Source organism: Amblyomma americanum, chromosome 2 (genome assembly GCF_052857255.1).
Source record: "Amblyomma americanum isolate KBUSLIRL-KWMA chromosome 2, ASM5285725v1, whole genome shotgun sequence".
Lineage (NCBI taxonomy): Eukaryota > Metazoa > Arthropoda > Arachnida > Ixodida > Ixodidae > Amblyomma > Amblyomma americanum.
Window position 1 is genome coordinate 106,069,758 of NC_135498.1, and position 11,242 is coordinate 106,080,999.

The window sequence follows — 11,242 nt, forward strand, 5'->3', positions numbered from 1 at the left end:
GAATATCCGCCTCACCATCTTTGATCCTGCAGAATGGACACCCGGGGCGGGGATATAAATCTTGAAATTGCGGCCACTTGAAATTGCGGTCACGGCTGGAGTTAGGGCAACCCCGATCCGGCTCCTCCGAAACGCAACCTTCTCTGCACGGTTAAGACCACGGGGGAGGGTTACCGCGCACGGAGGAATTAGAGCACGTGTGCGGCACCGGAGGTGTTTTTTTTTCTTGTTAAATGGCGGCTGGTGTCATACAGAGTGAGGACTCGAGGCAAAGACTAGGTTGGGGTCGCAAGGCGGGTCGCGGAATCTGCACGGCTTTGTGCGCTCAGGAGGTCACGCGGGACCCACTCGATGCAGATCTGCTGCGGGGTGCGTGCGGCTTATTAATATTTTATCAGAGGGCCATTCAAAATTTGCCTTGGCCGACGGTATTTAACTTTGTCCAGGAGGGGCATTGGGAAAAGTTTTCAACTAGCAATAGTCACTCCTCAGTCCAGACTTCATGGGATGCGACACTACCTCTGCGCAAAGCCAAGTCGGTTTCGCCAGGGCGCCGCGCCGCCGGCAGCAGCAGCTGCTCCGCACCACGTGACGAATCATGTTACCAGGGGTTGCCACGGTGGCCACGCTGAAGCGGTGGCCATGCTGAAGGCTCGAAGAGGTGGTGTAGTGTAGCTATCGCTACGAAACACCCTAGGCTCCTTGGTTTCGATGACACTGGATTCCGTCACGTTTTGTCCCGATAGTTGTATGTCGTGCATTCAGATAAGCGCACCTTTGGATTATAAGAGCGCGAAATATTTATGCGGCAGCTAGGTGTGCTTTCTCGTAACGCAGCTGAGAGCGACGTAGCTAGCATGAAAATGTTGCTGTAAAGTTATTGACAAAGGAGCGTGAGAAAGATGGGCAGTGGATTTCTTCCATAGCCGGACATGGTTCGTGAAAGCCGTTTATAATAATCTCTTCGATGCCCAACGCTTCTCGCCAGCAGCGATGGTGCGGAACCGACTGTACACGAAATCTGGGCGACACGGCCGCCATGGCTGTGACTAAAACGGGGATAATGCGTGCCTGCACGCGGAATTTATTTTACACACGCTTACCGTTTGTCTTGATGCATGGTTGTTAGTAATGGCCCCTGAGGACGTCATGCTACGATGTCTAAGCCTTGTTTTCGTGAGGTTCCTTGGCAACCAAAAAATCCCCTCAAGGGCGACACACTACGAACGGTGAAAGCAAACGACTAAGTGGAAGGCAGAACTGGAATTCAAGCTATAAAGGTGCGCTTCCAAGTGCATCCGTGAGGAAGGTAGTCAGACACGGCGGTTAGCTTCCTTGGATCTTGCGGCTGCTCATGGCAGGGACAACACATGCTGCTTATGTCCACGTGACACTGTCAGCTGAGAATGGTACATTGAAGGTCCAGTGGGCAGTAGATTACTGCTGTTCTTACAGGCACCAAGGCATGACCTGGCGGAAGAATGGCAGATAAATATAGCGCTGGCTTAAAGCAGTTCACACATTTAAGTCAACAGCGGTGCACCGCGGCGGTGGCCTGGTGGTTTGAACATCGCCTAGAGTGCGGCAGGTGTTCAAACCACTCTGAAGGAAGGAAGGCAGGGTTAATTAAGACCATAAGTGTATAGTAAACAGTAAGCTGCTATAAAAAGAGTGCACTGATATTTGGATGGACCTTTATTCCTCCTTACAACCCATAAACCCCACCTTCACATCCGGAAACGGGCCTGCAGAACAGCGCGCCCAATCAACGACTACATAAACCGGACGGAAGAGTTAAGGTCGCCGGTCAGCCTAAGAGTGGTGTCGTGTGGAACAAATCAGAAGAGAATGGGGAAGGTGTGCAACAGAACTAGACGACACAGGTCGCACGTTGATGTCTCATCACGTGTCTTGGATGGCCAGGACGGATAGCCAGTCAAGTCAGGCCATCACGACAATATCGTCAGGGCCGCTCAGAGCGGGTGACAGAACTTAGTTCGAGCTGAAAATCGAGCAAACATCTAATGCACGCGCGTTGGCCATCCGCGTTCATAAACTTCTGGCAAAGGCCAGGGCACCAGGAGAGAACCACTGTGCACCTTGTCACTTCCGGAGTCGGTGGCCACCTCCACGTTGGCTCTCTCCGAGGGATCGCATGTAGAAATAACACCTGAGTACGTCACTCTGAGGGGCACAATGGCGTCGCTGGGATGACAGAGAATGAATGAACCAGAGTTTTATTTACACTAATTGTCCTAGGAAAAGCTTCATTTGAGAGGAGGATAATTAGCGCGACCGCATGCAGTCGTTCCGCTCCCTGCGGCACCACTGGGGTCTTTAAGGAAAGCAGCAGCAGATGCCCAGTGCCCTGGTCGTTCGAGAAGCACAATCCCCACATAGTAGTCACTGTTGCGTCAATGAATTAAATCGAAAAAATTTCCCTCGGCCAAACCACCCACTTAATGGGGCTCTAACTTTGCACAAAGGTTACATTTGACGGACAGTTTTGTTTTATATTACTTCCGGGTGACGTACGAGCTTGATTCGGTAAGAATTAATAAAACATTCCTGTCGTCTGCGATTAGAGCGTACCAAAACAGCAAGCTTTCACAACAGTGGTACTGGTAGCGCCATCTGCGTTCACCGGAGCAACGAGTGCTTTGCCGCTAGCTGAAGTTAAAACTGAGGAAAAAGCGATTACGCGGTTGGCTTGTGAGGGCTTTCTCGAATACTGTGTCAAAACTGGGCGCAAAGCATTGGGCGCCGCTGCCCCTCTCCCGACACCTTGCGTTAACTTCATGCGTTTTTCCGCAGCCTCGGTTGAGTTCTTATCCGCCCCGAGAGCACTTAATAGCGCCACCGGCATCATTGGTGCGAAACCTTGCTGTTTAGCATTAAGGACTAAGACTTGCCAAGTGTAAACAGTAAAGTATAACTGTGCGCTGCAATAAAGATGAACATAGGCCTAAGTGTGTGTAACCACGTTTAACCCAGCTTCCGCTCCGTGTAACCTGGCTCAGCTGAGTTGAGCCACCGCAATGTTTTTACCGAATCAGTCTAGTACTTTTCCCAAACGTAATATAAAACACAACTGCTCGCGAGATACCAGCCCTGTGCGCAATTTTAGCCTGAAGAAGGAGGCGGTTAGGCCAAGAAAAGTTCTTTCGATTTTATCTCATCGGCGCAAAGTCCGTATGTCCACGCGGCTTTATTCCATAGACGAGCGTTAGAGAATGGCCGCAGTGAAATTTGGTAACGTTACCTTTCCGCCATTGCTGGCCTTCGGGCTTTCTGGTCTCGCCTTGCTACAAGGCGTTGCTCCTGTACTGAATTTGGATAACGTGCTGGTGGACAGGAAAAAAGTTAATGTGAAGGCGCATATTATGCATTGGCGGTGCCAAATGTTTGGTTTAACCACCTGATTAACCCTTCTTCACTGTCGGCGTCAGCCCGAATGTTTTAACAGGCCGCGGAGCCAGCTTCACGTGTTCAATTTTTTTGTTCAATTCGTTGTGCAATAATCTGTGTTCGCCACATAATTGGTTGTCAAACTGCGCGGTTGCAAATTCAGTATTATCTGAGAACTTCCTTTCCAGACCACGGCAATTCTGCCCAAAGAAGGAATGAGTACACAACTGTTAAAATGTTGACCGCTTAGCACTGTGCGTATATATATATATATATATATATATATATATATATATATATATATATATATATATATATATATATATATACACGCCACCGGCGGCATTGTTGTTTTTTCTGCTACTTTATAAGTAATCTTCTTTAAGCGATAGATTAAATTCAATATTATTATCTCACTGATTAGCACTACAGATTTAAAAAAAAATTAAACATTCTCCTATGCACCCTGGTTTCGTTGACTGTTGGCTCCCTTCATAACTATATATATATATATATATATATATATATATATATATATATGTAGCTATGAAAACATGAGGTACTTGACTGCTTAAAATAATATACATCGAAGTATACGCTTTATTTAGGGAAACATTTTTATTTGACTCGACGTTTCGATCGGAGGACCGATCTCTTGAAAAAACGTCGAGTCAAATAAATGTTTCCTTAAATGAAGCGTATACTCCGATGTGTATATATATATATATATTAGCGGGCGTGTGAACGCCCGCTAATTGCCCATGTATTAATTTATACTCCATGAGTATTGAAGCGTAAAAAGGAATATTATGCACATTGCTCATGGACAGGTTCAAGTGCTTAGCGCCATTCTGCTATGCCCTCGGGAAGTAAGAATAAAAATTGCGTAGATCTAAGTTTACGTCTCGGAAGAATAATTTATGACCTTAAGATTTGCGCAATCCGGTTGCTATTTTGTGGTTTGTGGCGTCACCATTTACGTCAGCGCGCTTTCGTTCACTACACGTCGTTTTAAGCGGAGTTAAACACCAGCTAAATGTTTTTGAAATAAAGTACTTTAATCCTCCTCTCAAAAAAAGTAACGTGTACTTGTGTCATTAAGACATAGTTTTAAGATTGACACAGTCGTACTAAAAAGCACCAAGATCAAGCAATGTGTGACAGCTCTTGCATAAGAATAGAGAAGGGTGAAGAGAGCCTGCCCTTGACCACAAACAAGAAAAAAGCCGTGATCGGTAAGGATGTCGTGCCAACATCACGAAGACTGCCCACACTGCTGTGGCGTGGGGACGCACATGTATTAGACGAAACAGTAAAGACCTGCAATGAAGGCGAAGAGACAGCGCATGTGAATCGTCGAGTCATTTTATATTTTCAATGCTTGTTGCCACAAATGTGAAGCCTTGTCCAGATCAAATGTGTCCGAGAAGAAGTGCAGATGTTCTTATCGTCGTGGTAAACACAAACCTTTGCGGCATTCCCCTCGTCCGCGGCTATGCTGGATATTGTCAAAAATGAGAACAGAAAAAGGCAGCAACTTGACACTGTTAGATGACACGGAAAAGCAAGCGTCGATGGACATTCACACTAAAACAACAGCAAAAGTGAAAGCGGAAAGAAGAAAACAGCAAAATTGAAGGTGATTCAGTGTCATAACATCAGCGGTCAACCTGCCGAGTAGAATGCTGTCGAAAAGGGTAGAAGTTCGTGGAGCTGGTTGTCCATGAGAAGGGTGTAAACTCAGAGCGAAAAGATAAACGAACGCAACAACCGGACACATACACCGATGACCATCAACTCATGAGTTTATTCACAATGTCGTCACTTTATAAAAAATCACTGCATGAAAAAAAAATGGCGGTGGTTTAGGTCTGATGAAACCGGGAGTGACGCGATAGCTACAGCTGGCAGAGTGGAGCTTGGTCACGTGACCAACCACGTGACGAACCACGTGATAAGCCACGGTGCCGCGCCGCCGACAGCTGCTCCGCACCTCGTGACAAACCACGTAACAGCGTGGCGGCGCAGCCACAGGTTGGCGCGCCGCCACGCTGAAGGCTCGAAATGCTACCGTAATGTAGCTATTGCTACAAAACCAAATCATAATGGAGAGCGGAGAGGATAGAGGCCAAGTTACATCAGAGCAAGATTCACGATCTGTTTGATACATACTCAATGTCGTTGTTAAAGAAAGAAGCTGAGAGAACAAAGACTCATAGATCGTGGTCCTTCGCTATATGGCAGGCCTGTACTATCTCCCTCGCGAGCTGGGATTTCCTCTCGGTCACAATCTGACAGTCTCTTTTAACCGACTGGCAGTTTCCTTCGCTACATTCGCGACAGTAGGCAGCCAGTTTACCGGATACGGCTACACAGTACAGTTTCTTGTTACGCTCTTGTCGAGGCACATTAAGAAATATGCCCGTCTTCCCAACATAACTGCACGTAAGGGGTATCGTGAGAGGTATGGAGTAGATTGTCATTTTTGTTTTCGTGTCGCTTGCTGACCTTCTTGTAGGTTCTCCATTATGATTTGTTCTTTTTTCCATGCAGTGATTGCATAAATTGAAGATCTTTTGAAGAAACTCATCTGTTGATAACGGTGTACGTGCCTTGTTCTTGTGTTCGGCTGTCAAAACATTAGAGGGGACACTTAAGGTCCGCCTTAAGGGTATAACGCGATAACGGAATAGGTTAATTCCCGTATATGTGGAACGGTATCCTCTACTTTACATTCATAGATCCCTGGAAGTCCTCATACTCCTCCTGACGCAATGGTGCAGCGGTTAAGCGATGTGCGACTGCCTTGCGATGGCAAGTGATTCCAGCCGTAGGCTTTATGCGGCCCAGGTTGCTCTTACCGAGCGACCAATCATTAATTTAACTGCCACCTTCCACGGTGGGCAGTTTGCTCACTATCCGGATGCCAGGTTGCTCTCCGGGGGCCACCTGTCAGAGCCACTCCCGTTATTTTTCGCTGACAACGCCGACGCTGACAATGCCGGCACCGGATTTTGTGGTGAACGGGGCCTTTAACGCTATTGCATTAAAGGTCATGTATTGTGTTCCGAATTAAAGAAATATGCGTGAAATTCGTGAACCAGTGAACCTATATGCGTGAAACAGTTCGAGCTGTAGCCGTTCAGCCTACAACAGATTAAGTATTTGCATTGTGCTATGTGAAATGAACCACAATCCAAGGCAGGAGACCATTATTGGGGGCAAAAACAAATGATAGCACGAACAGTGGCAGTCCGGAGAAGCCTTTAAGAAAGCTGCGTTATTTGGATGCCTCACTGACACTGACCCACGTACAGGACACACCTACCCAGCATCGACTTCCGTCCATCACGTGCTTGAACTTCACATTCGTGCCTGCACACGGGTAGATGCAGTGCAATAAGCGACCACGTCTTCTCATCTGCGGAAAAGATTCCATAGCAAAAGTGAAACGAGGCACCTTACGAGACGGCAAGATATTTAAAAATAACACGGGGTACGGCCACAACGCTCGCTCACCGCTCCATCTGGTATGGCCCTATCACATTTTTCAGGCGGCTTTTCAGTCGGCTTTTCAGTCGGCTTTTCTTGTGGCTTGTGGTGCCAGTGCGTAAGTTCTGAAACGTATAAGAGCACTTGTTTACATCACGACAATACTCAGTCGGTCTTCAAACGCGAAGATTTGTGTGGAACCGTGATCGCTGATCTAAAATGAGACTCACGGTGCACGGAATTGCGAAATAATGGTAATGAGCAAACACAGTGAAACTTCGTGATAATTTTTAAGCCAAACCTTGACATTTACAACAGCGTACAAACCATAGTATTGACAGTATTTTGTAGTGATAGCTACATGACGCTAGCATTTCGAGCTGTCAGCGTGTGGCACCGCCACGGTGGTCGGTCACGTGGTGCGGAGCAGCTGCTGGCGGCACGGCGCCGTCGAAACTGAGTGGGCGGGAATCGAGAGGGGGAGAGGGGGAGAGAGCGAGTTTTCTTCCAGGGTCGAAGATGAAGAAGGAACGCCCAGCGAAACGGAGCGGCGAAAGACTGAATTTGCAATTCGACTGAGTGAGTTCCACTCGGCCAACTGCTGCTATCACGTCACTCCAGGTTTCACCAGAGCTAAACCACAGCCGATTTTTTTTCGCCTTTTCTTAGTGATCCTCTTGATAAACCTATGACTGCACTAAATATATCAATCGTGCAAGGCACCACCGCCAGGTAAACTGGAAATACCTTACCCAGGAGGACAGTACCACGCAGTCTTCTTGCAATATCACTTTCTAGCTGACATCATGGTGATGAATGAAAGAATGGATGAATAAACAAATAACTAAAATAATATTGATTAATAAAAGCGATAGCAGTCTCACAAGGTTTACCCGTAAAATTGTTTTATTTTAAACGCACGTGGATAGCCTTGCACACAGCATAGATCATCACATCTACTGCATATGGCATTTCACAGTGTCCCCTTACAGGACTCAGCGAAGAGCGAGAGAGCTGCTGTTTTTGCTGAAGATGTCTTGAACGCGGCGTTGGTCACACGTTGCATCCGATACAACGAATTTATAGGTTGCACGCTAGACGCCTTCATTGCTGTTCTCAGTTTCGTTCCCCTGCTATGCTCCTAACAAGTCCAGCTTTCTTGGACTCATTAGCACATAAGCACAGGCATTTCGATGGGGCCACTGTATTGCCCCGACACCGCTAGCCTCGAAAGAAACCTCCTGTACGATTCTCGCTCTTCTGTCAGACTTTTCATCCACTCGAGGAGACAAAGGAAGGAAAGCATTAGCTACGCCACCTCCGAGACAAGTTACGAATGAAGAGTTGCGAACAGGAGGTAAGTTGCGAACGCTGCAAGTTTGGTCGTCAACGCTATTGTTCAGACCACTCACCGAGTACTTTGTCGGCCAGGCAAGAGGTCGCTAATAGCAGCAATAAAGCCAGGATACACAATTTCTCCATATAGCTGCTGATCGAAGAGCTGCATGTCGTCGATGTATTCTTTCGGCTGATTTTATACCACCTTTCCTCTCCGCCTACAAAGAAAGAGAGCATAGGATCTTGATACGTATGTGACGGCCAATGCATTCCTAAAATATATTTGTAAAGCGTTAGGAGGGTCGTACCCGAAAGAAGGCGCACGCCCTTTTCAGTGACTTACTACGATAGCGCTGAATGCTATAAAGCATGTCGTCGAATCAATGCTTCCTCTCACTCGTTCATGAAATATGTACGCACACACAGATGCTTAACGGTATTCTTCAGGATACTTTATTAGTCCCGGAATGCACATGCTCGAAGCGCGGTTCGATAGCAGAGTGCAGCTCTAACGCCGCCCGTGACACTAGGATGGGTAGAGAAGCGGTAGAACTCTGGCACGGCCGGCGGCATTTTTCGGCAGGGTCTCCATCTGTACAGCTCCGTAGTTTACGGCTTTCCCATTCGACGACTACGCGCGCCTGTGCTGCTGTGGCTTTTGAAACAGCCTGAGTTTCAACTGCGCATTCAGCGAGGGAAAAGGCTGGTTACGTTGACAGAAGCAAGCTTACTTTGAACGTAACTTGACAACAGTTGATGGCATGTTCTAATAACATACCACGTGTCTCAGCTGACTTTAGCCAAGATCTTAAGATGTTCGTATGCTTGTGGTGTCTGTTTGTTTGTGCCAAGTGAAATTAATAACCAAAAATAAACCAAATTATTATCCACGACGGAGATGTGAAGCCGCTGTGGCGCGAACAAATCAGCTGCGCAGGCCGCTCCGCGAAAGTACTAAACTATCGCGGCATTTTTTTTCTTTATTGACTGTTGCGGCAGGTACAGCCCGACCCAACCTTGATGAATAGTTTGATGTAAAAACTTATGGACTTCCATTTTAGCGAGATCATACATGACTTCAATGACTTCACCATAGAAACATTGCTTCCTGAGGATAACACGCAGATTACATACATTCTGAACAAAATAACTGCACGCAGAGCGGACATCAGGATCCGTATATCGGACTGCCATTCGAGACCACCAGGTCGAATGCAAGCCAAGACGAAACAGCACATCATGTGAAATCTGTTCCTTGTTAACAGCGAGAAACAGCGTACCTTTGGGAATGAGCGGGAGGTCTTTTTTAAGGGTACGTTGCAGGACGTCCCAGAAGAATACAGCGCCCGAGGAATCAAGAAATAAATATCGACATTCTCTAGGTTTCAACATAGGAGTCAATTAGTCCCCCATGTCAGAAACACACCTCTCTCTTGTAGCCAGGTTTCGACGGGCAACGTATTGGTATAATGTTTTCAGAAGACGGCTTTAACTCCCTGTGACCATCATTTTCGCTGTGACCAGAGTTTGAAAAAGTATGTCATAGCTTACTACTATACAAATTGCAGCAACTTAACCTGGTTCCAGTTAGTTTCCATTAATTACCTCACCTCAGATCCGAGTGTGGTTCACTCCGGTGTTCCGCAAGGCTTTGTGCTCGGTCCGCTTCTTTTCCTTATTTACATTAACGACCTACCCTTTCTGCATTTCATCTCACATTCACCTATTCGCCGACGACTGCGTAATATTAAATGAAATAACATGCGATGGTGACATACTAATGCTTCAATCAGACCTCGACTCCATCTCAACGTGGTGTAAATCTTGGCTAATAAACCTTAATGTTAACAAGTGCAAATTCATGTGTGTGTCTCGAGTGACTAATAACTTGCCCTCTCATCACCTTAACGGCTTGTCTCTAGACTCTGTAAAGTCTTATCAATACCTCGGTGTTCACATTACTAATGACCTTACCTGGACTGTTCATGTCACACATGTCGTTAACAACGCCAACAAAAGACTTGGATATCTTCGAAGTAACTTTGCTAAAGCACCATCATCGCTGAAGGCTTTTACTGCACAAAACACTAATTTTACCTAAACTCGACTACGCAGCACCATTATGGGATCCTCATCACCAGAACGTAACGCACTCACTTGAGATGGTCCAAAATACAGCTGGCCGACTCATTCTCTCGAAGTACAACAGAACTGCAAGCATAACCAGCATGAAATCTAGTCTCGGTCTGCCATGCCTTGCGTCCCGTCGTCGAACACTTCGTCGCCGCCTTTTTTATAAAATTTCTCAACATTCTTACCTGTGCGAAGAACTTATATCACCTCCGCACTTCGTGTCACTACGGATGGATCATGCCCACAAGGTTGGAATACCATTATTGCAGAACGAGAACCTACTTTCATTCTTTTTTACCCCTGACATCCGACGAGTGGAATCACCTTCCTGAACCACTGGCACTAATTAATGATCACCGTTTATTTCAAGATGCATTAGCTAACACTGTATAACTAGCAACCTTCCGTAATATTGTGCTGATATTTCGTTGTTTTGTTACATTGTATAACCAGTCCCCTCTATAATGCCGTATGGCCCTCAGGGTATAATAAATGAAAAAATAAGTAACAAATAAATAAATAAATAAATAAATAAATAAATAAATAAATAAATAAATAAATAAACCCGCTTTAGGACATCTTTATGCCTACCTTGGCCTAGCTCCGCTGTACCGGAACCTATATTTCAGTTTTGGAATCATGGTGTCTGCTATGTCAGGACTCATCTGCTTGCGTTTCCCATATTGTTGATGTACTCCACTGAAAATAACGCTGCCAGAAATCTGCAGGCCCATCGACAGCGTATCATAGACAGTCTTTTGAAGAAAAGACTAAGTTTGGAAGAGCAGATGAGTGGCGCACCAGCCTAAATTTTAGAATAAAACGGTCGCATTACACTCTGAGAAACAAAAACCTCGACACCTATTGCTTC

The 11,242-nt window shown here is 46.2% G+C and overlaps 1 protein-coding gene and 1 non-coding gene across 2 annotated transcripts; both read right to left on the bottom strand.

The window, feature by feature from the left end:
- Positions 1 to 395: 395 nt before the first annotated feature.
- LOC144122254 (U4 spliceosomal RNA) lies at positions 396 to 533 on the bottom strand. The gene has a single exon (XR_013312865.1). It is a non-coding gene; the product is annotated as a U4 spliceosomal RNA (small nuclear RNA).
- A 4,224-nt stretch (positions 534 to 4,757) lies between these two features.
- Positions 4,758 to 8,455, bottom strand: LOC144118919 (uncharacterized). The gene is made up of 4 exons (XM_077651693.1): positions 8,313 to 8,455; positions 6,928 to 7,025; positions 6,737 to 6,829; positions 4,758 to 4,906 (listed from the first exon to the last, which is right to left on the bottom strand). Exons 1-4 carry the CDS (start codon positions 8,380 to 8,382, stop codon positions 4,853 to 4,855), a joined length of 315 nt encoding a protein of 104 aa, XP_077507819.1. The 5' UTR covers positions 8,383 to 8,455; the 3' UTR covers positions 4,758 to 4,852.
- Positions 8,456 to 11,242: the final 2,787 nt, after the last annotated feature.